The sequence below is a fragment of the Danio rerio genome, chromosome 25 (genome assembly GCF_052040795.2).
Source record: "Danio rerio strain M-AB ecotype USA chromosome 25, GRCz13ab, whole genome shotgun sequence".
Taxonomy (NCBI): domain Eukaryota; kingdom Metazoa; phylum Chordata; class Actinopteri; order Cypriniformes; family Danionidae; genus Danio; species Danio rerio.
The window spans coordinates 11,570,763-11,597,015 of record NC_141045.1 but is presented as its reverse complement, the minus strand read 5'-3'; the positions used below and the strand labels follow the sequence as shown (position 1 = coordinate 11,597,015).

Sequence of the window (26,253 nt, the reverse complement as noted above, 5' to 3'; positions counted from 1 at the left end):
GTTTTGTAGCCACGACCATTACAATTTTAAAATCTGTATTTGTATCACTAGTAATTATCGTAATTATTATAAAAAAAAAGTGTTATAAATTGGTGTTTCGAAAACTTTCACAAGAGACAACGACCAATACAGTTCTTTTATTAATATCTCACAATAAATCTCTTTTAACATAGTGTTTTACAAATCATACAACATTCCCTTCAGTCCTTCATACACAACTACACCAATAATCAATAACAATATACCGCAGTTCATTTCTTTACCACACAGAACAAAAGAAAAGTTGATAACAAGAGGCTTTATATGCTTGTGGGTTAAATTAAGTCGAACCGTTGATCCTCATAAAATATCTCGTGAATATTTTTAAAGTCTGCTTATCATAACTTAAAAAATTAGCTCAGCTCAGCCTAAAACTGAACAAATAAATAAATAGATAAATAAACATAAGTGCTGTCATCCAGTGCAACAAATGTGTTTTGTTCTCACGCCACATTCAATTAAATTAAAAATAATATCTGTGCTTTTGTGATGCATCATAATTTGGAGTTCCATTAAATGAATTCAGTTGCATTAATAAACTAGCAATGTGCAAATAAACAATGTCTTTATTGTCGCTGTAAAGTAAATAGTTCCTGCCAAAACAATGAACCCCAACCGATGTGAAACAACAACAATCATCAGGTTTTCCTCGGTTATAAAGCAGCAATTAAATTAACTTTATGGAAGAGTTAGTTTGAAAATTTATGGAAGAAGTAATTTGGAGCTTTCTGGAAGAAATCGTTTGGAACTTTCGGGAAGAATGACTTTGGAACTTTCTGGAAGAATTAGTTTGTATCGCTGTCGCTGTCAGAATTATTGGACTCTCCGAACTGTTGGCTGGCTAAATGATGGAGTTCGTGTGGTTCCATTGAAGTCATTTTACCATCAGCTCCGATCTTCATTGGTTGGATCACCTGCTCCCTGAAACGAAACAATGTCTGCAATTATTACATCATACTGTTTTGAAGTCTACGCGATATCGAAATTCAGATTTTCAACTGCTGATAATAAATGACCAATTATTCAAAAATACATCAGTGTATGCAGATACCGATATTCAGATTTTCAACTGCCGATAATATTTACCAAATAATCAGAATGACATCTGCCAAATGCGATACCGATATTCATATTTTCAACTGCTGATAATAATGACCAATTATTCAGAATGACATCTGCCTATGCGATACCGATATTCAGATTTTCAACTGCCGATAATAATTACCAAATAATCAGAATGACATCTGCCTATGCGATGCCGATATTCAGATTTTCAACTGCTGATAATAATGACCAATTATTTAGAATTACATCAGCCTATGCAGATACCGATATTCAGATTTTCAACTGCCGATAATTACCAAATAATCCAAATGACATCTGCCTATGTGATACTGATATTCAGATTTTCAACTGCCGATAATAACCAAAAAATCAGAATGACATCTGCCTATGCGGTACCGATATTTAGATTTTCAACTGCCGATAATAATAACCAGATAATTAGAATGACATCTGCCTATGCAATGTCGATATTCATATTTTCTACTGCCGATAATAATGACCAATTATTCAAAATTATATCTGCCTATGCCGATACTAATTATTCAGATTCTCAACTGCCGATAATAATGACCAATTATTCAGAGTAACATTTTCCTATGCCCATAACGATTATTAAGAATGACAACGGGCGATACCAACAGCCAATTTTTCAGAATAACAACTGTCTTTGCTGATACCAATTATTCAGATTTTCAGCTATGAATAGCCGATAATTCATAATGATTATTCAGAATGACAATTTGAAAAAGCCTAAAGGAATTCTTCAGAATGACATCACAGGCAACCGATACTTCAGAATAACCTGTTTATGGTGATATTGATGATCAGTTATTCAGAAGAACCACAATCTTCCACAATATATGAAATACAAAACATTATTCAGGCCCCAAATTATTGTGCAGATTATGGCTGCCTTAATAATTATTGACCAATATTGTCACGTCTGCTGTAGCCCCATCTTGTGGTTTTCTGGACACTGGTTATATTAATTGTTTCCAGCTGTCTGTCATTGTCTAATTATTGTTGTCTTTATAAGCTTTGTTATTTTGGGTTTAGTTTGCCTTTGGATATTTGCTGTTTGCTCATGCACTCTGTTTACATGATTCTGTTTTGTTTTGTCCGGCTCTTATCTGGTCCTAGTCTGCTCACTGACTCATCGTTTTGGTTTGTTTGTTTGTTCATTTTGTTTCATGTTATGATTATATTTTTTGAACGCCTGTTTAAACGTTGTTTGATTCACTTTTGTTTATTGTGTTGTACTTTTTGTCTCTGTTCGATTTTTGTACCTGGCCTGTCCTCTTATTTTTTATTAAAACTTCAATTGCTTGGATATGTCTTGTATTTTTGTAAGCCCATCGACATTCAAGTTTTTGTGGCTGCATTGTATTACCTGGAGAGTTTGTCGAACATGTTGACCAGTTTCATGGCTTCATATTCCTTCTGTTCATCAGTCATTCCCTCCATAGGGTTTGGCTGTTCTTCCTCCACGCGACCAGTCACTGGATTGATGCTACACAACACCAAATAATTACACATTTTTACACTCACAGCTGGGGATTATGATTTCTGAAAATGATGCACATGACATACTGTGGTTTGGCCTCTCTGTACTCTTCTGTATCACTATCCTCATCTTCTGAATAATGTCCTGGGTCTCGACCGCCTCTCATCAGTCCCCGGGCGGCCAGCAGTCCTGCTGCATTACCATAACCCGTGTACTTGATAAACCTAGACACTAATGCAGAGAGGATCAAATGATTATTACTACTTTCTGATCTTTCGTCAAATCCATTTATAATTGAGGTTACTTTAAAAAAAGTATTGTAGTTTAATGACAACATTTGTGTGGGGTTATTTGTTGGAGTCACTACTATAACACATAATGCATTTCTGATATTTACTTCTCATTTTCTAAGCTTAAATCAAGAAAAACAAGAAAGAAACAGACTTGGGTTCCTAAAATTAGCAAGTATTTTCCTCCTCTTTAAACGTACCGCTTTCCTTGCAGAGCACAAACAGGAACTCAGCCGCGCAGTGCTTTACATCTGTGTCGATGTGGGTCATCAGACGAACCAGCTTATTTCGTAAAGCATTACCGACCTCAGGTCTGTTTTTGACATCTCGTAATGGGGGAAGCACCTATGAAGAAGACAACAAATTAGTGGTGGGCCGTTTTCGGCGTTAACACGAGACTTTTATCGCGCGATAAAAAAAATATCGCCATTAATCTACTCTCAAAGTTGGGTTGGGAGCTGGGTCTGTTCTATGAAAGCTATAATGACTTTTACATTGATATTTTAGCGTGGATGTATAGCTGACCGGTGAGACGTCTGACAAAAAAATGCCCTTCTAAGGGTCACTAGCTTCATCAAAATAAGGGACTAAGATGAAGGCAAATTAATAATTCTTTCAAATTTTTTTTTTACGGTTTTGCTTAAAATTACCGTAAAAATGTCATATTTTGTGATTTAGCAATAATAAATCAATACAACCCTTAATAATATACAAATATCTTTATTGTTGGACACTTATTATCATAAGTATTATATATGAAATTGTGATTTAAAAAAGTATTCCTTCATGACTTGTTGGGACGTTTTCAATGATCACAAAAGGACAACAAAACATACGCTAAAGTTTAGTAACAAAACAAGCTAAATTAAGCTAAATTTGTGAAAAATTCTGAGACAAAAGCTTAAAAGGTGCTCGTTCATTGGGGGCTTCAGTCACATGATCCTGAATTGGGGTCCTTCAACTAATCAAAGTTTTCTGTGGAATTACCGATTTAAAATAAGCACATAGTGTCATCCCAATGGACATAGTTTTCAGTGACAAACTGTATCAAGTTCCTACAGCCCCAAATCAAAAAATGTTGTGACGGTATGGAAAACACAAATAAAAAGTAGCGATTTCTTAATTTAATTGACTTGTCTTTAATTGCAGACAAAACATAGAGAAGTTGACAGCGCTTCTGGACACTGTTAACATAGGGCTTCCTTTTGGCACAGTATAGTTTTAACTGGCATTTGTGGATGTAACTACGTATTGCGATACTTGACAAAAGTTTGGCAAAGTAGTCCTGAGCCCATGTGGTGATATGGCTTATAGACGAATGACAATTCTTAATACACTGCCGCTCCTGAGGGATCGGAGATCATGGTTGTTCAGATTAGGCTTAATATTTACAAATGAAATGAAGTTGACCAGACAAAACATGAAATATTTTGTGTTCATATTGTCTGCAATGAAATACAAGTCAAAGTAAATTTGGAAATCACTACTTTCTCTTTTTCTTTTTGATCTGCATTTCTATATTGTCCCAACTTTTTCTGATTTGGGGTTGTAGATATATCATACTAACTTCTTAGATGTTTATATATATATATATATATATATATATATATATATATAGGCCTGAGGTATTTATTAATATTTTTTACGATATTCTTTAGAATTTATAAGAGTTTTATTATATGAAACTATGCTCGAAGCCCAGGTAATAAAACAATCTAATGAAATCATCATATCTTACTTTATTCCGTAAAAACTTCCTGGTCTCTCTGTGGATGCGAGCGCTCTCGGTTAGAAGATTCAGCGAGGGCAGAAGCGTCTCCTTTAGCTTGTTTCCCTGGGAAAATAAACACTACATCAACAGGTGAGCAGGCAAATTGTTTTACATCGGAGCTCCAGCTGTGTCCAGGCGTAGAAATCTCTCAAAGTATTCCCATCGCACATCCCAGCGCAAAAACAATAACAAACCGACCAGCACAACACAGGTGTGGAGAAGCTCCCAGAAAAGAGCAGACAAAAATATCTTCATCGCAGGTGCTTCACCTCAGCCTAACCAGGTACAAGCACAGCAAAACATCAGCTCAGGGATGATTTATTTGCGGAGAGCTTTTCAAAATATCCATTGTTACTGGAAACGTAATTATTTTTACGTTTTGTTGGTTTAGTGGCAAACTCGTACAATTTGTACTAGTTAAGTTGTACGGAAATGTACTAATTTAAAAAGGATGCGCCCACTCTTAAACCCAACCGTCATTGGGGGATGAGCAAATCATACTAAATTGTATGAATAAGATCTTGAGAATTCATATGCATAAGCCACTAAATCAAAAAGTTAGGAAATTGCTGTGGGATTACTATGAAAATACCTTAAGATCATCAAACCTAAATGTTACATGTATTATACGCAAATAAAAATATATTTAATTTTAAACAAGAAGTGGGCAAAAATATAGTCAACATTTTGTAAACAGTCAGCTGGTTGTGATTGCATAATCTATATAATCTGGAAATACTAAATTACTTTTTATACATATATATATAATTTAGCAAACACATACATTATATACTATACACAGATACAAATAAAAATAAGGTAAAGTAAAAACAGTGAATTATCTATTTTATATCTGTTTATTTCCTAAAATACCTTCCAAAAAATAATTACCTAATAAATAATTTAATTAATTTTATTTAAATAATTAAAAATAAATAATTAAACAATGAAATAATTTGATTTATACTTAACATATTTAGACAGCAGACAACCAGAAAAATATACAAAAAACAATAATAACAAATAAAAAAATGTAAAAAAAACAGTTGTTAATTTATTAAAAACTACTTAAAAATATAAAATAATTATTAGGTTATTAGATATTATTAGGTTAATGATAATTAATGATTTAATAACTCATTTCTAATTACTGAGTTATTTTATCTTTGCCATGATGACAGTAAATAATATTTGACTAGATATTTTTCAAGACACTTCTATACAGCTTAAAGTGACATTTAAAGGCTTAACTAGGTTAATTAGGTTAACTAAACAGGTTAGGGTAGTTAGGCAAGTTATTGTATAATGATGGTTTGTTCTGTAGACTTTCGAAAAAATATATAGCTTAAAGGGGCTAATAATCTTGACCAAAAATGGTTTAAAAAAAAACTGCTTTTATTCTAGTCGAAATAAAACAAATAAGACTTTCTCCAGAAGAAAAAATATTATCAGGCATACTGTGAAAATTTCCTTGCTCTGTTAAACATCATTTGGGAAATATTTAAAAAAGAATAAAAAAATCAAAGGGGGGCCAATAATTCTGACTTCAACTGTATATATGAAGAGTTTAGATGCAAAAAGCTCTAAAAGCTGTTTAAAATTTTCTTTAAAAAAATGAAAATTTTTATCAGGCTCCAGTCTGTAGGTTCAGTAATTTTAAGTTTATAGCAAAAAATATGCTATTTTAGAGGTCTTTAAAACGAAATACCCCAACATAAACATACGAGTCTGAGAAAAATGCAAATTTTTAATGAAAATTTTAGACGGCATGACAGAAAAAAGGAAATACTGTGAAAATTACAGATATAAATATTTGATAAATATTTAAAAAAGAATAAAAAATGTCACAAACTTAAATATTCAACAAATACAATCCATTTAATTAACATATATGCATATAAAAATGATTACCTATTTGTATATTCATTAATATGATACAAAATGAATTACCACATAATACAAAAATGTGTACTTAAATCAACTATTTATATATTTAGAAAAAAACAACAACATCAGTTACAATCTGCATTTGATGAATGTTAATTTTTCATTCTGATTACGTACCGCTATATACACATTTCTGGAGATCACCAAAAACGTCCCAGGAGCTACGTTTTTTTTTTGCAGATTTTGTTTTTCATGAATCTACCAGAGGGCGCTGTGTATGCTTTTTCAGATCTCAAATTTCTCTTGCGAGTGCCATTTACGCCTGCTGTTCTCACATAAACCCACCAGAGATTGCTGTCGACTGACTGACTGACTTACTGACTGACTGACCAAATGACCCACCCTCCCACTTACCTAAACCCAACCGGGCTTGATTTTTTCAACTCCTCGCCACTGGATAAACTAGTAACAGTTTAAAAGTCATCCATATGATATTACCATATTGAGGTAAGTGGTCAGCTATTAGCGAGAAAAGAAACAGCGTCATAGCGCCCGATAATGTTCTTGTTAAAAACAAAACAATTTAGCAATACGTACTTCTGGCTACATAATTCGCGCTCTCCAGAAATGTATATAGGGTTACGCTTTTAGAATGAGCCAATGTGGTTTAAAGTGTAGATTTGAGGTGTTAATGTTCTCACCCGGTCGAGTCTTTTCTCCATGAACTCCACCAGCACTTTGACAGCATCCATGTTGACTCCCATGTACTCGATGGAGCCCTGCTGGACTTTAGGCATCAGCAGGACGTCCAGACACGGAAGCGGCAAGTTTCCCAGAAGGTTCACTGTGTGGCTGTAAAACATGTTCAGATCTATTTTACTTTCCTTTAACAAATCAACTAATTAGTTGGGGCTGAGATCCCAGTGGTTCTGCTCTAAATAGTTACCAATCTTTACAAATCAGAGCAAGACGGTTGAGAATCTGTGCCAGTGTGTCACTGTGTCCAACTATTTGACATGAAACATGATATTTTAATGAAGAGTTGAGAAATTTATTTATAATTTTATATTAAAATATGGACAGATGTGTCTAAATGTGAACAAACTCCTGATAAAAGACAAAGTCCACCATTCTCCAATTCTTGTACTGCTCTCCCGACAAAAATGCTTGCTGCACACACACAGCTTTGCTGTATCGGCCCTGACAGCATCGTGGGGAAAACATGCAACAAACCCCTTGGATCATGGAAACAAACACATACGACCCTTCATAAACAGCTAAACACTGTGTGCCGTGGGTCCGTGGACAAGGCCTCACCCAATTATCAAGGTAGGATCTCACAGCTTGGCACTGGCAGGTCTGCCTTGCCTTCGGAAAGCATGTGCAGTCATGAATAATTAAGAAGCGGGCTCTTCTCATAGGATAAGAAAACTCCGCTATGAATAATAATGAGAAACCAACGCATCATCTTTGCACTTGCAGTTCTGCGCTACGTCACCGATTTTGATCCCGCCCAAAAAACAATTTTAAATCCGGAGGATGAAATTGCCTGACAAATGCTCCAAACTATCCAGTTTTCCCCACAATTAAAGCTAACAGATGCTAACATTGTCTTAAGTGATGCTGCTCACACACAAATCTGTTAAAATCTCAAAAAAGTACTCAAGGGTTTCATAAACGTTTAAAGAGTCTATTTGCTATTTAGTAATGCTATTTACATGTTGGACTTTGTAAGTGGAAACACTGAACGCTTCACTAGTAGGAAAAACTGAAACAGATCATCTGCAGCGCAAGGATAAAGAATGATCCTTCTCCAATTGGCCTCTTTATTTTATTCGTGGATAAGGAAATGGTGTTGTACGCACTCCACTGAAGACATTCATTACCTGCATATTTAATTTAGTTTGTTAAGCGCAAAGATTTGTTTTAAAACTATTTCTCAATTCAGTTTTAATTTCCAGCAAATGAATAAATGAGCAATAATAACGAAGTGTGGTCAAAAATCTGAGTTACTGAGTTATATCTAAACACACGTCCTATTCTTATGCCTTATATAGTGATGCATACCATACGTCTCCAAAACCCGAGAGGTGGACAAATCTAAACTTTTTTTTTTATTAAAACATATATAAATATGCATATAATAAATAATACTGCTAAAATAATAACATTAAATAAATGGAAACTATCATGAATGAACTGAAAAAGCCTCCCAAGATGAGGCATGGAAGCAGTGGTTTTTATATTTATAAAAAATAATAATTTTTGTAACATTTTAATCATTTATTTTTTTATAGGTAAATATATTTGTGTATTGCTGTACATCCTGTGTGTATTAAGAAATTTGTAACCGTTTGAACCCACATAGGCGCAAAACTAATGCACTTTGCACTGGACTTTAGACCAGCTTTCAGCTGGTCAATGGCGCGGTCTATTTCAGTTCCTCAAGCGCACCAAAAATGCGCCTTAACACACCTCCTTTTTATACGAGCACACCCATGAGTACACAAAGTGGTGCAAATGGATTTACTATTTAAACAACATGGTGCAAAATGTGAAAATTACAGTTGCGCTGGTCTGAAAATGGCAACAAAATCAAACACGTTTCGCACCTTTTTGCGCCGGGTGTATTATAAGGCCCATTCCATCTATGAAAAGTCCCCATTAGACATGAAAACCCAACATATGTGATTTATAAGGACACATAATCCACACATTCATGTGGTTTACGAGGATACACAATTGTATAATGACTTGTTTATGATGTAGGTGTTAAAGTGGTTTACAAGGACATGCCTTATGTCCTCATAATTCAAAAAGCTAAAAAAAAATCACACTTAACAGGGACTTTTGATCTTCAGTTTTTTTGTGTTAAAGGGCAGGGGTAGGGTAAAGTTATATTATAAGTGGTTTTTACAGTATTAACTACAATATGCATTTGAAGAGTCCTCATAAACCACATATACAAGTATGTGTGTGTGTGTGTCTGTGCACCTGTGCATCTCCTCTGTTAACTCTTCTCCCTCTGCGCCGCTCATGATGTGTGTACGGTATGTGTGATGTCTGTGTGTGCGTCCATGAGTGTGTGTGGGCACCTGTGCATCTCCTCTGTTCGCTCCTCTCCCTCTGCGCTGCTCATGATGCAGTGTCTCAGTATGGCTCCCAGGTGTCTGTATGTGGCTGCTTCCTCCTGCATCACACACACACCAGCACAGCACACACGCCAAAACAACACAAGTCCCATGAAAGCATTTTAGATCTGCTTCACTAATTAAACGCAGTCATTTACACAGGGGGAACAGATCTTATTGCTGCGGGTGTGTAACGCTTATTCAGTGACCTTTCTGAGATTATGACGATATTAAAAATAACTGACACTCTTAAAACAATATTTAATAATATTTAACCCAAGTCTCACCTCGTCCACATGGCGTCGGTTGGAATCAAACGTAACATTGAAGAGGATCTTGAGGATCTCCATGACTCTCTCGGTCTCTTGTCTGCCCAGCGGGGGCAGCTCTGAGCAGCCGTCGAACCCAGCCCGCGCCACCTCATACATGTCCGGCCAGCAGAGTCCAAAGGTGGCGTCCAAAGCCTCGGACAGCAGACTGACCCCGCGCAGCTCGTGTGCCAGCTGAGCCCGCACGTCCACACGCAGGGCGGTGATCAGGAACGTAAGGCGCAGATCGAAGAAACGCACGTCATGGTTCCACTGTGGTTCCCGGCACTGTTTCAGCCGCTCTGCTAAACCCACCATCAACTGCAGGTCAGCTGCGGCCTCCTGCGCTGCTTCGCTGTTAAACACGATGTTGCATAAGCACTTCAGAGCCTCCACGATCACCTAAGTGGGCCATTTGGAAGAAAAAATATCATATTACAAATGTATTTTTTTATATTTATTTTTGCAGGTGTTGGGTTTGCTTTTAATCACGTGACTCTTCTTTTAATTGAGCCGAATTTCAGCTTCGTTGTTTATCGTACCGCTATATACATTTCTGTGGACCGTCAAATAGGGGGTAATAGGAGGTAAATTTTTGGCGGTTTTTGTTTTTGCAAATTCATGAGAGGCTGCTTTGTACGCTTTTTGAGATCTCAAATTTCACTCCTGAGTGTCATTTGCGCCTGCTCTTCTCTCGTAAATCCACCAGAGGCCGCTGTCGACTGACTGACTGACTGACCAATCAACTAACCCACCCTCCTTCCTTAAATCCAACCAATCAGTCCTCTCCTCTCTGCATCTAAAGTCCACCTACATACTTCTGGCAACATAACTCACGTTCTCCAGAAATGTATATAGGGCTACGTTTTCAGAATGAGCCTTTGTTGGTTTTTGCAGTGTACAGGGAGAACTGAGAGGCAATTAAACCCTCCTGATCGGTAATGGGATTGCTTGAAATTTTACTCACCCCTCACGAAGGAATCGCACAGTTGAATCCGAGCTACGATCCAATTGAGGTGAACTCAGTGTTTGAGTTCTTCTCGCGGACGAAAGATAAGCGGGGGTGGGGCTAGGTTATTGGGGGCCAATGGGGTGGCCATGATTATGTTGATCGTGGCCATGGCTACCCCCCTAGCGCCGTCCCCGGTTAAGACTTGAGACTTAGATAAGCCACAGTCACACTAGAGTCTGTGCTTGCGAAATTTATCTCACCGGCAAAAGATAAGCGGTAGGGGGTGGTGTTTGGGTTATTACAAGTGGGGTGGCCATGATTATGTTGATGGTGGTTAGGGCTACCCCCCTAGCTCCGTCCCTGGTTGAGACTTAGGACTTACTTAAGCCGCAGCCACACTAGAGTTTGTGTTTGCGAAATTCATCTCACAAATAAAAGATAAGCAGGCGGGGTGGTGTTTGGGTTAATACGATTGGGGTGGCCATGATTATGTTGATGATGATCATGGCTACACCCCTAGCTTCATCCCTGGTTAAGACTTGAGACTTACTTAAGCCGCAGTAACACTAGAGTCTGTGCTTGCGAAATTCATCTCACGAATAAAAGATAAGCGGGTGGGGGTGGTGTTTGGGTTATTATGAGTGGGGTGGCCAATGTGGTGGTTATGATTATGTTGATGATGGTCATGGCTACCCCTCTAGCTCCATCCCTGGTTAAGACTCGAGACTTACTTAAGCCGCAGCCACACTAGTTTGTGCTTGCCAAATTCATCTCACGAATGAAAGATAAGCGAGTGGGGGTGGTGTTTGGGTTATTATAAGTGGGGTGGGCAATGTGATGGCCATGATTATGTTGATTGTGTCTGTAGCTACCCCCCTAGTTCTGTCCCTGGTTAAGACTTGAGACTCACTTAAGCCGCGGCCACACTAGAGTTTGTGTTTGCGAAATTCATCTCACAAATAAAAGATAAGCAGGTGGGGGTGGTGTTTGGGTTATTACGAGTGGGGTGGCCAATGGAGTGGCCATGATTATGTTGATGGTGGCCATGGCTACCCCCCTAGCTCCATCCCTGGTTAAGACTCGAGACTTACTTAAGCCGCAGCCACACTAGTTTGTGCTTGCCAAATTCATCTCACGAATGAAAGATAAGCGGGTGGGGGTGGTGTTTGGGTTATTACGAGTGGGGTGGCCAATGGAGTGGCCATGATTATGTTGATGGTTGCCATGGCTACCCCCCTAGCTCCATCCCTGGTTAAGACTTGAGACTTACTTAAGCCGCAGTCAAACTAGAGTCTGTGCTTGCGAAATTTATCTCACCGGCAAAAGAGAGGGAAAAAAAAAAAAAAAGTATGATTCCCTTACTTATATACAGAGTAATACCAAAGCTATTAAGACATCCAAGCTGCTGGAAAAAATACTAAACGTACATGATAATTTTTTGTTGTTAATTCCATTGCATACTGATTTATGTATAATTCTGTACTCCCCTGTTCAATCAATAAAAAAATTAAATAAAAAAAAGAATATTGTGCCTGAAGACATCAAACTTACATCATCACAGATGGACCGCCACTCCAAATGCAAAAGATAATGCTCATACTTTGATTGAAGATCACCAATACATTTTTTAGTTGATTAACCTGCACGGATCAATTATTCACTTAAAGAATAACAATGTGCGCTAGCAAAATAAACATGCCCATTTTGATTTCACACAGACTTTAACAAAAAATTGTACCAATCTTTTATGACAAATAAAAGTAAATCAGAAGCAATGAATGATTTAATTATGGTGAAAGTCATATGCAACTGATTGAAAATGCACTGTTGCGCAATATAACAATATTTTCTGATAAAGTCATAGCGGCATTTTAATCATTCATGATCAAATATCGACATTATAGCATACCCTTACCTCTAAATCTGGGATCTCTGGGGTGACGCCCTCTCCCTGCCCAAGCCCTGCATGTCGAATCAGGATCTGCATAGCATGGCGGGTGGCGAACGGAGACAGGCTCTTCTTGTCCCGGGACAGGATGCGGATGGTCTCTAGGCAGGCCAGCTGGCAGGATGGCTGGAGGTCTCTCTCCAAAAAGCTTAACACTAACTCACCCAGACGCTGAGAAATGAGAAAACAAGAGAGTAATATGGTGGAAACCATCTACTATTGGTTTACATGCCTGCATTTCTCCACTGCTTTTGTTTCAATGCACCTTATGAAAATTGCTTAGCGGCATATATGTTCAGCAAACTTTTACTACTTAAGGATGACTAGGCCCACATGAAATCTGTGCGCACAGAAATCCGCAGATTTTTAGCCCATCATTGAGTCTATTTATTATTTGCCCATCATTGAGTCTATTTATTATTAGCCCATTATTGAGTCTATTTATTATTTGCCCATCATTAAGTCTATTTATTATTAGCCCATTACTGAGTCTATTTATTATTAGCCCATTATTAAGTCTATTTATTATTAGCCCATTATTGAATCTATTTATTATAAGCCCATTATTGAGTCTATTTATTATTAGCCCATTATTGAGTCTATTTATTATTAGCCCATTATTGAATCTATTTATTATAAGCACATTATTGAGTCTATTTATTATTAGCCTATTATTGAGTGTATTTATTATTAGCCCATCATTGATCTATTTATTATTAGCCCATCATTGAGTCTATTTATTATTAGCCCATCATTGAGTCTATTTATTATTAGCCCATCATTAAGTCTATTTACTATTAGTCCATCATTGAGTCTATTTATTATTAGCCCATCATTGAGTCTATTTATTATTAGCCCATCATTGAGTCTATTTATTATTAGCCCATCATTGAGTCTATTTATTATTAGCCCATCATTAAGTCTTTTTATTATTAGCCCATCATTGAGTCTATTTATTATTAGATCATTATTGAGTCTATTTATAATTAGCCCATTATTAAGTCTATTTATTATTAGCCCATCACTGAGTCTATTTATTATTAGCCCATCATTAAGTCTATTTATTATTAGCCCATCATTGAGTCTATTTATTATTAGCCCATTATTGAGTGTATTTATTATTAGCCCATTATTGAGTCTATTTATTATTAGCCCATTATTGAATCTCTTTATTATTAGCTGATTATTGAGTGTATTTATTATTAACCCATTAATGAGTCTATTTTTTATTATCCCATTATTGAGTCTATTTATTATTAGCCCATTACGGGGTCTATTTATCATTATCCCACCATTGAGTCTATTTATTATAAGCCCATTATTAAGTCTATTTATCATTATTCCACAATTGAGTCTATTTATTATTAGCCCATTATTGAGTCTATTTATTATTAGCCCACAATTGAGTCTATTTATTATTAGCCCATCATTGAGTCTATTTATTGTTAACCCATCATTGAGTCTGTTTATTTTAAGCCCATCATTGAGTCTATTGAGTCTATTTATTATTAGCCCATCATTAAGTCTATTTATTATAAGCCCATCATTGAGTCTATTTATTATTAACCCATCATTGAGTCTATTTATTGTTAACCCATCATTGAGTCTGTTTATTATTAGCACATTATTGAGTATTTATTTTATTGTGTAAATGTGTTTAAATTTATATTTATTTAGTTTTTAAATAAATTTTAGAAATATTATTGACTAATATGAAAATGTTCATTTGATTTATTTACAATACGGTTTGTAAAGTAATATTTTCTGTCTTTTAGTAAATATATTATACGAGACTTGCTTTTGTTTTAATAATTGGATAAGCATTGTAAATATTAAATAAAACTTAAAAAACTATTATTTTATTTTATAAAAAATAGATAATCATAAAAAAGATTAATACAATAAAATTTTGGTGATTAAGAAAAACTTATTGATAGAAACGGGTTTTAGTCGCATAACACTTGGTTAATGAAAATGGCACTAGTACTTTTTAATTAACATTTACAAAATATTGTACAATTTTAGTACAAATGAATGGAAACTTGCCTACGCAGCTTTCAAACTGAAGCCTGAAGAAAATGTCATAGACAAAAATCCATTAAACTACTTTTCTAAAAATGCTATTAAATACATATTAGTTGTAAATAATTACTTATGAACAATGAATTTCAGCTATCTAATAAACATTTAAACAAGTATAGTGTTATACAACAACAATAATAATAATTATATATAATAATCCATTAAATGGTGTTACAAAATCTTTGGATATATAAAAAAACTATTTGACCAATATGTAAAATTGAAAAAAAAAAAAAATAATAATAATAATAAATAAATAAATATTTATATAATAAAATTGTATATCTATATATATATATATATACACATACATATTGTTTGTTTGTTTTGTGGCCCATAACTTACAATGGCCAAAATTATATTTACATTTGAATTAATAAAAAAGGATCAATGCAATAAATTCCCATAGTAATCATTGATGGCTGATTAGGTACAAATATAGCTTTATATCGTGATAAATTATCGATTATTTTGGTCCAAATGGATCTAAAAATTTTAAAAAGTAACAACAAAAATACGCTAAAAATAAATGCCTCTTGACCAGTCTTTGGGTCACAATCCACCAGCTGAGAAACACAGTTCCTGGGTAAATAATAAGGGTTGTGCTCATGCAATTCAATGTGTTTACAAACAAACACTGCATAAATCTTTTACTCGAGTAGCAACATTGTGTGCCATTTTTCTGCTATTCATATAGTAATTTAATGAATGTTGCTGAAACAGACTGCTGGACAGCTGAATATACGAGTCATGGAAGATTGACTGACAGCTCTTCAAATTCTGCCTGACAGTGTTCAACTCAGTGTTCAGAGTCCAACTGTGAATTGTCCTTTCATGACCCAAACAAGCTTTTTATAGTGTTATTTACAGTCTGTATGGTGCCACTTTATATTAAGTGTCCTTAACTAATAAGTACTTGCACTGAAATTAATAATTCGTTACAATGTACTTACTGTGTAAATACATGTTTTACATTGTACTTATCAATTAAATACCTGCATAAAATTACATCTGTAATTAATTTCTCTAATTACATTTATAATTTACACTGTTGACCATCCCTTACACTTTAATCCACCCTTAAACTTACCTATATCACCAAACCTGTCCCTAACCTGACCCGTAACTTACTTTAATATGTATATTCTGAGGTAAGTACATAGTAGTTAAGGACACAATATAAATTACTTAGTTTTTTATTTTACTAAATACATTTATTTAATCTGTATAATTAATGCAAATTATTTTTTTGTTTTTATTTTATTTAAAAAATTATTTAATATATATAATTTATGCAAATACATTTTTTTGGGTTTTTTATTTTATTAAATACACTTATTTAATATGCCTAATTTATGCAAATTCTATTTTTTTGTTTTTATTTTATTAAAAAACTTTATTTAATATATATAATTTATGCAAATCTAATTTTTTGTTTTATTTTATAAAAAAATGTTTGTTTAAAATATATCATTTATGCAAATTCGATTTTTTTGTTTTTATTTTATAAAAAAAACTATTTAATATATATAATTTATGCAAATCTGATTTTTTGTTTTTATTTTATAAAAAAATGTTTATTTAATATATATAATTTATGCAAATTCGATTTTTTTGTTTTTATTTTACAATGCAACTTAGATTTCATTTTCTTTTCGGTTTAGTCCCTTTATTAATCTGGGGTCGTCACAATGGAATGAACCGCCAACTTATCCAGCATATGTTTTATGCAGCAGATGCCCTTCCAGCTGCAACCCATCACTGGGAAAGATCCATAAAGACTCATTACCACAAACACTAGGGTCAAATTTAAGAAAACCCAATTCACTTATAGTGCCGACTTTGGACAGTGGGAAACCAGAGCACCCAGAGGAAACCCACGCAAACATGGGGAGAACATGCAAACTCTACACAGAAAACTGACTCAGCCAAGGCTCAAACCAGCAACCTTCTTGCAGTGAGGCGATCGTGCTACCCACTGCGCCACCGTGTCGCCTTTATATGTTATTTAATACATCTGTTTAATATATTTAATTTATGCAACATAGATTTATTTAATTTAATACATTTATTTTATTTCTATGAATAATACAGCAAATATATATATATATATATATATATATATATATATATATATATATATATATATATTTTTTTTTTTTTTTTTTTTAGTTAGAATGACCTGAACTAAACACATTAAAACTAATAACTAAACTAAATAAAATGTAAACATTTAGCAATGAATAAACAAATGAATAAATCAATGCAGTAAAAGTCAAAGTTGCACCAAACCTTTGTCTCTCTTCTTAAAATCTATCCTCTCCTGCATTAATATAAGCCTAATATTTCATTGCCAACATAAAGAATTGATTTTTCTCTGCTTTCCTCCACCCACAACAACAGACCTGTGACCCATTTTAAGGTTATGACCCGAGATATTAGCATTGGCCATTAAAAGTACATATCGATCAACTACTAGCGTCGATGTTCTGAAAAACATTCCTGCAGTAAACAATGCAAATGAAATATGACAGAATACAGATACCAAACCACGCTGATTCTCACGAAACACAAAATCCCCAAAGCGTATTTCTTTTTTTATTTCTGCACGGCATCTTGTGATACAGTATAAAACCGTCTTTGTTAATCTGCAGAAGTCAAAGCACCAAAATCATTAAATCAGGAATGAGAAATAGGCTTTGGGTTCTGTACTAATGCTACACTACGTCTAAAACAGTGAACTATCCGTATACCTCGATCATATCTCCATCCTACCACAAAGGGTAAGCAAAAACAAAGAAACACACAAAAAAGTCAGTGTTTTACAGTAGGATATAGTATGAGCTTATTTCTTTCAGATATTTTAGTAGTGGAATAGTTATGAATACTGAAAGTGCATGCTTTTGGTTAGAACTCTTACCTCTCTGTCCTCCTCTTCTCCAGAGGTGAATGAAAAGCACTGTGATTTCTAAAAGAGAAAAGAAATATCACTGTCAACATACAAGCTGCACATAAAAAATAAAATAAAATAATAAATTCAATTAAAACAAAAACTGTATATGGTGGACCAAAACTGCCAAAAATAAATAAACAAACAAAAATAAATAAATAAATAAATAAATAAATAAATAATATATATATATATATATATATATATATATATATATATATATAATTAATTAATTAATTAATTAATTAATTAATGTCTACAGTTGTTATCAGATTCTGTTGCAGTCTTATTAATTTTTTTAATTATTTTATGTTACATTTTTCCTTTTGGTTGAAGTTTTTATTTGTGTTTTTGAGATTTTATTTTAACTTTTATAAAATGTATATTTTATTGTGTATTATTATAATTAACAATAATATATTTTTTTAGAATCTAAATTACTAACAATTCTTAAATTCTATGTTTTAGCAAGAGATATAGAAGACAGATAGAGAGAGATATTGAATTATTACAATCTGATAGTTGTATTAATAGTTATATATTTTTAATTTAGGTCAATGTTTCAGTAGACCTGGGGGATTAATCGCAAAGCAATTAAAATCGACATTCAGAACCTATTATCGATCAAATTTTTCTGGGACAACTTTTTCAATTATGCATGTGGAGTCATGTAAACCTGCTCTGTTAGCCTTTGTTATAACTTTAAACTACGTTGACAATGATTGAAAGCTGCACCAGAGAGAGATGCATTAAGGCAGAATATTTTCCATTACATTAAAATTATCATTTACATTCGAATATTTGTTTATAGAAGATTCAAGAAATGCACTGTTTAAAATGTTTTTATAGGATATTCATTCATTCATTTTCTATTCGGCTTAGTCCCTTCATTAATCCGGGGTCGCCACAGTAGAATGAACCACCAACTTATCCAGCATATGTATTACGCAGCGGATGCCCTTCCAGCTGCAACCCATCTCTGGGAAACTTTAACAGGATACATAAGAGTTATTTTATTTAGAAGATATACCGCTTGTTAATATCAATATCAAAAACATTGCAAATGTATTTTGTTTCCAAAAATCTTCTATTATTTTAAAATCAGGTAATGCACTCTTCGTTCAAAAATCTCTCATCTTTGAAATGTGAGTACATTTACTGTTCAAAACTTGTCAGTGAACTATAAGGACAAATAAAATTCATTCATTCATTTTCTTTTCGGCTTAGTCCCTTTATTTATCTGGGGTCGCCACAGCGGAAGTTATCCAGCATGTTTTACGTAGCGGATGCGCCTCCAGTTGCAACCATTACTGGGAAAGGAAAAATAAAAATAAATAAATAAATAAATAAAATAAATAAATACAATAATCATTCATCAATCATCTAATAATTTTGGCCCTGAAATGGTTTTTAAAAAATTAAAAACTGCTTTTATTCAAGCCAAAATAAAACAAATAAAACTTTTTCCAGAAGAAAAAATATTATTAGACATACTGTGAAATCTTCCTTGCTCTGTTAAACATAATTTGGGAAATACTAAAAAAAAATAAAAGTAAGAAAGTAAGAAAGAAAGTATTGCAACACATGCTCATTCTGAAAACGTAGTCCCGAGCAGGTTTGAGTCCAGGGAAGAGCGGTTCCATAAATCAGGTAAGACAAAACAAAATCCAAAAACTAAAACGAATAAGTGAACAACAGGGTGAGAATGTGGTAAAAATGTGGAAAAAGCGCACACAGCGGCCTCTCACGGATTCGCGAAAACAAAACCTCCAAAAACATGTTCCTCCCGGGACGTATTTCCAGTCTCTAGAAACATCCATGGGACTACGTTTTCAGAATGAGCCTAGGTTGAAGTATTCAGACCCCCTTAAATTTTTTACTCTTTGTTATATTGGAGCCATTTGCTAAAATCATTTAAGCTAATTTTTTCCCTCACATTAATGTACACACAGCACCCCATAATGACAGTAAAAACTTCTCAAGGGTGCTCAGACTGGGCCGAAGGTTTACCTTCCAACAAGACAATGACCATAAGCAGACAGCTAAAATAACGAAGGAGTGGCTTCACAACATCTTCGTGACTGTTTTTGAATGGCCCAGCCAGACCCCTGACTTTAACCCAATTGAGCATCTCTGAAAAAAACTAAAAATGGCTGTCCACCAACATTTACCATTCAACCTGACAGATCTGGAGAGGATCCCCAAATCCATGGGTGAAAAACTTGATGCATCTTCAGCAAAAAGACTCTTAGATCTAAAGGGGGCTTCTACTAAATACTGAGCAAGGGGTCTGAATACTTAGGACCATGGGATATTTCAGTTTTTCTTTTTTAAAATGAGTAGTAAAAATGTAAACAGTTCTGTGTTTTTTCTATCATTATGAAGTGCTGTGTGTGTACATTAATGAGGAAACAACCTAAATGATTTTAGCAAATGGCTGCAATATAAGGAAGAGTAAAAAAAAATTAACGGGGTCTGAATACTTTCCGTTCCCACTATATACCCACTGTATATGTATATATGTGTGTGTGTGTGTGGTGTATGTATGTGTGCACATATATATATATATATATATATATATATATATATATATATATATATATATATATATTTATATATATATATATATATATATATATATATATATATATATATATATATATATATATATATATTTTTTTTTTTTTTTCCTTTTTTAAATATTTCCTAAATAATGTTTAACAGAGCAAGGAAATTATTAATGTCTGATAATATTTTTTCTTCTGGAGGAAGTCTTTCTTGTTTTATTTCGGCTAGAATAAAAGCAGTTTTTTTAAAGCGATTTTAAGGTCAAGATTATTAGCCCCTTTAAGGTATATATTTTTTCGAAAGTCTACAGAACAAACCATCATCATACAATAACTTGCCTAATTACCCTAACCTGCCTAGTTAACCTAATTAACCTAGTTAAGCCTTTAAATGTCACTTTAAGCTGTATAGAAGTGTCTTGAAAAATATCTAGTAAAATATTATTTACTGTCATTATGGCAAAGATAAAATAAACCAGTTATTAAAAATAGGTTTTTAAAACTATAATGCTTAGAAATGTGCTGAAACAATCTTCCCTCCATTAAACAGAAATTGGGGAAAAAAATAAACAGGGGCGCTAATAATACAGGGGGGCTAATAATTCGTACTTCAACTATATTGGATTCGATTAGATTCAACTTTATTTTCATTACACTTGTACAAGTACAAGGCAACGGAATGCAGTTTAGGTCTAACCAACAGTGCAATAGCAGCAAGTGCAGGCTATAGGTATAAGTTAAAATTTAATTCAGGTTAAATGATAGATAATATTTACAGATGGATGCCCTATCATCAACATAATATACAAGTTATATTAACTAGAATCAGATATTTACAAATAGATTAACATACTTTACGGGTTGCCATTAATAATCAGGTAATTGTAAAAGGAAATGGACAACATACAGTACATGTTGTTATTTGCTATGACAGAAATTACAATTAGATATGTTTATGTATGTGTGTATACAGTATATGAATATATATGTGTTTGCTACATTTATGTACCAAATTGCATGTATTTGCAAGCCTGACTTTTTGGGTCACTGTAAATCAAACACAACACGGAGTGAAGAGAAACAATGAAAGTAGATCTGACTTTGGAATCAATTAAAACAAATACATCATATATAAGTCATCAATTCTTAATTAGTATCTCTCCCTGATGCATCGGTTCTTTCCTAAAGCATGATCAGAGCACTTAAACCGCATGATGATCTGTGATACAGGCTCACACAGCATCAGGGTCAGCCTAGGCAATCTATTTAGGTAGCTTGAGTCCTAATCCAACCCACGTCACGCAAAGATCTTCAACTCATATGACTTTTATAGTTAACATGTTTTCTGAAGTGTACACACTAACCCATTTACTAAGTGGATCATTAGTTTAAAAAGGCCTATACATGTGTGTAATAAATTTGGTCTTCTTACATTAGCACTGTCTCATTTATCTTCACACATGCATGTTTGAAATAGGCATGGGACGATAACCGGTTTTAAGGTTTACCATGGTTTGGAAATTATTAATAACGATATTTTAGATTGCATACCAAAGAAATGACATAACTTCAAACTAGGCATGAGGCGGCATATGTTTGTGAAGGTATGATAACCTTGGATAAAAATATCAGGGTTTCGTGGTTTTGTGATTACTGCTCTAAAATAAGTTCTTTTTCAAATGTGTGGATGAAAAACAACACACTTTCCTCATTGAACACAGTATACAGCAGCGTTTAACGCTAAAGATTTTTTCTACTGGCCCGATTGGATCAGTGGTTCAGATTTTTTCTTGCCTTGCCCAAATTTTCACTGGTCCCACCCAAAAAAATAAATAAATAAAATAAGGAGTTATTTGCTATTTCTTAGCCACATATTTTACATAATGTGTCAAAAATAACGTCTGTGAATCTAGAATTTAAATATTAAATTTTTTAAAAAAAATATTTAGCAGTAAAATATCGCAGCATGGAAAATGTGCAGGTATTTATTTATTTTTTTGCAAATTAAATAGATTTGCCAAACTGATCATTCTGTCTACTGTCCCGAGCGTCTCTTACGCTGGCCCTGGGCCATCCTTATTGTTGAGCCCTGTACAGTATTTATTTGACAAATTTTTTATTTAAAATTAAAATTTATAAAACTTTGCAACAGTAAACATGTCAGGCTAAATCATTCAAATAAATCTACAAAAACACACACACATTTTCAAAATGTGTTTTTATGTGTCGTAAAGAAATCTGTGTTTGTGAACTAACGAACCTAAAAAAAAGTCAATGAGTTATTTTAATTATTTAGCCTGAAATGTTCCAAGATTTTATAAATATGAATTGTAAATTGAAAAATTGTAAAACTAAATACTGTATATTGTGTTCAGTGGGTGAAAATGTGTTGTTTTTACTAAGACATGGCTAAAAACATGCTCTCACATGATTAGTGCTGTGTAGCATCATCTATTATAAATGGATATAAAAATAAATTGAAACTATTTCATGTTTTATGATATGCTGTAATAAATTTAGATGTTTGTTATGATTTACCACATATATGTAGAAATTACATGAAACATTAAGTCATGAAAATTGACTTGAAAGTGCTGGAAAAGTTATGGAATTTTTGCAGTAAAAATGTGTATGAACCTGAAAATGAAATGTCTGTAAACCATAAAACCAGTTATCGTCCCATACCTATTTCAAACATACAGTACATGTGTGGAGGTAGATGATAAATGTAAGATTTATGCAAGTGCTAATGTAAGATGACCACATTTATTACACACATATTAATATATAATGTTATGTTTTGGAACAGTAAACATGTCAGGCTAAATAACTGAAATAAATCCACAAAAAGGCTTTTTAAAAATGTTTTATGTATGTTTTAATGAGTAAAGAAATCTGTGTTTTGTAAACTAACAAACCTAGCATAAGTCAATGACCTATTTCAATGATTAAGCCTGACATGTTCCAAAATTAATAATAAAGAACTTATTTTAGAGCAGTAATCACAATACCATGTAACAGTGATGTTTTTATCCAAGATTATCAAACCTTCACAAGCATAAACCAGCCCATGCCTAGTTTGAAAGACTTTTGATGACATTTGATTGGTATAAATCTAATAATTGTTATCAATAAAGGCCCACATGACAGCAGTTTATTTGAGATATGGACATGATTAAAAGAGGATAATCATGTGAAACGTGTATATTATTGTTATTATTATATTAATATATTATTGCTATCATAAGTAATACGACAATTATATATATATATATATATATACTATATGTGTAAGGCATTTTTAAGAGCATTATGTAATAGCTTTCTGTCAACATATAACTAAATAATACCACAACATGACCCTTTTCTTTTAAATCCCACATAAATATGGTAATTTATATTCCATTCTGCTATATATTCGTGGTTTATTGTTGATATTACCTAGACAAAATGTGTTTACTAGAGGAGTTGTTGTGATATATTTCATTTGTGACATCATTTATAATTCTGATCCGTTATGACGGTGTTTCACATGAAATATTAATAAAACGGAAGACATATTCTTGTATTAAGCAACTCTATGTAAATATTTACAATAAAACATTGATAGTATTAAACTAGAAATACTCTCCTTTTGAGCAAAACACTGACATTGATGATATTAAAACAGTCGTAATGTTCATAACTGTACCTCTTTATTATATGTCTGTAAAGCTGTCAGTGCGGCGTCCTGGTCGCCCGTTTCCATTTTCTCTATGATGGCATTTAAGTCCATTTTCATCGCTGTTCCGCCCTTCTGCTGTCAGGAAGAGCCAAAAAATCACGTAAACACAGTCAGCTTCAATCCTCTGGCTTTATCTGGGCGATCCAGAAGCTCCTGGATGATGCGATTATTGAGGGAATCGTGGGATTTGTAGTGAAGGCTTTAAGATGGGAAGTCCCGCCTTCTGAGCAAATATTCGTGGTTGTGATTGGCGTGGGTGTATGATCGGCGTTTTATCGAGCCAATCATAGGCTGCAAGAAGGAGACGCGTCAGCCAATTATGATGCAGGAGGGTCGACTAAGTGTTACGGATGAGGAAAATGATGAGAAATGTAGTCCAAAAAGTTCAGATTATTCCGCAAATATACGGAGAACCTAAAATAAAATAAATAGGTGTTTTTATAAAGATATAAAACAATATGGGGCATCAGTGGGTAGCATGATCACCTTACAGCAAGAATATCACTGGTTCAATCCTCGACTGGGTCAGCTGGCATTTCTGTGAGGAGTTTGCATGTTCTCCCCGTGTTGGCGTAGGTTTCCTCCGGGTGCTCCGGTTTCCCCAACAAGTCCAAAGATGTAGTATAGGTGAATTGGTTAAGCTAAATAGATACGTAAGTTGGCGGTTCATTCCACTGTGGCGACCCCTGATTAATAAAGGGACCAAGCCGAAAAGAAAATGAATGAAGAAACAATAGGAAAAATATAGAAAAAAGTAATAAATGACTTAATAAAACAGATATTTGTTGTTTAAAATCGAATTTAATAGTAAATTTATTAATTTAATTTAACTTCCTTTTATTTATTATTTTATGCATGCATTTTTCATTTATATTTAAACTTTATTTGCAAACATATTATATATGTGTTTATTTATATTTTAGATTTATTTATGTATTTATTTAAATTTTATGTTTATTTATGTGCTTTTTTATATTTATTTATTAATGCATTTATTTATCTCTATAGCCTATTTATTCATGCAATTATTTCTTGGATTTCTATTTGCTTTCAGTCTTTAACATAAATGATAATAAAATAATTAACAATAAAGGCTAAACAGTACGTTTATAAAGATTTGCAAAAAAAAGTTTAGAACAGAGTAATAGTGCACAACGTAGGGAAGTAGACAAACATTAACCGTATAGTAAAAGTGTAGCAACCATGTTATTTTGTTTGGGCCCATTGAATATAATTTGTATAACTATGTTATTATTACTACAAACACCATGGTAAAACTATGTCTGATCCAGGAAAACCATGAATTTGTGGTTGTCGTGGTTTAACTGTACTATAACTGTGAAGTAAAACCATAGTGAGTTGGTTTAATGATTCATAATGTACACAAATAAATAGCAACTTTTTATATATTTTTCCCAAATAAATACATAAATTAATTCTAGGTTCAACAAGATAATTAATGAAAAAAATAAATAAAAAATAAAAACATTTAATAATACCTGAAAATATAATATGGTTTAAAATGATTATCAAATAGCAAAGACCATATTTTAAAAGACCAAAGACCATATTTTAAAAATACATAATCTATAATTTTATAAAATTTTATTTTTAATTTTAATGCAAAATATTATTATAAAAAACAGTATTACAGTGCATTTTCCCCTTTATTAATTTATGTTCTAACTTAAATGAGTAACTTATACAGCAGGGGAAATAAGTATTGAACACATCACCATTTTATCAGAAAACATATTTCTAAAGGTGCTGTTGACTTTTTTGTGGATGTTGTTAACAACCAAAGAAATCCACATGCAAAGACAAAAACAAAACTAACTACAGGTATGTTTAATTAAATGGAATGATGCATAGTAAGTAATGAACACATAAATAAAGGGAGGTGTAGAAAGGTAGTGAAAGCCCAGACAGCAGCTAAAATCTCTCGCAACCCCCTTCCGTTCGTCATTGTAAATTAATATTAGCTGCTTCAGCCCAACATCTACATTATCAGCATGATGAAGATGAATCCAGAGTG

At 33.4% G+C, this 26,253-nt stretch overlaps 1 protein-coding gene across 5 annotated transcripts; it reads right to left on the bottom strand.

The window, feature by feature from the left end:
* Window positions 1–122: 122 nt before the first annotated feature.
* On the bottom strand, window positions 123–24,389 carry ric8a (RIC8 guanine nucleotide exchange factor A). 5 transcript variants are annotated; one of them, XR_015525703.1, is made up of 12 exons: window positions 24,186–24,389; window positions 17,898–17,945; window positions 17,731–17,748; window positions 12,863–13,066; window positions 9,975–10,397; window positions 9,551–9,746; window positions 7,258–7,408; window positions 4,637–4,732; window positions 3,099–3,243; window positions 2,695–2,839; window positions 2,495–2,614; window positions 123–960 (listed from the first exon to the last, which is right to left on the bottom strand). XR_015525703.1 is itself a non-coding variant. In XM_087310703.1 (12 exons), exons 5-12 carry the CDS (start codon window positions 10,311–10,313, stop codon window positions 825–827), a joined length of 1,227 nt encoding a protein of 408 aa, XP_087166829.1. In that variant the 5' UTR covers window positions 10,314–12,004; window positions 12,180–13,066; window positions 17,731–17,748; window positions 17,898–17,945; window positions 24,186–24,389; the 3' UTR covers window positions 123–824. The 5 variants fall into 5 exon arrangements, 3 of the variants coding, with proteins under 3 accessions (XP_087166829.1, XP_087166828.1, NP_001005588.2); XM_087310703.1 differs by having other exon boundaries at window positions 9,652–9,746; window positions 9,975–12,004; window positions 12,180–13,066; XM_087310702.1 differs by having other exon boundaries at window positions 9,652–9,746.
* Window positions 24,390–26,253: the final 1,864 nt, after the last annotated feature.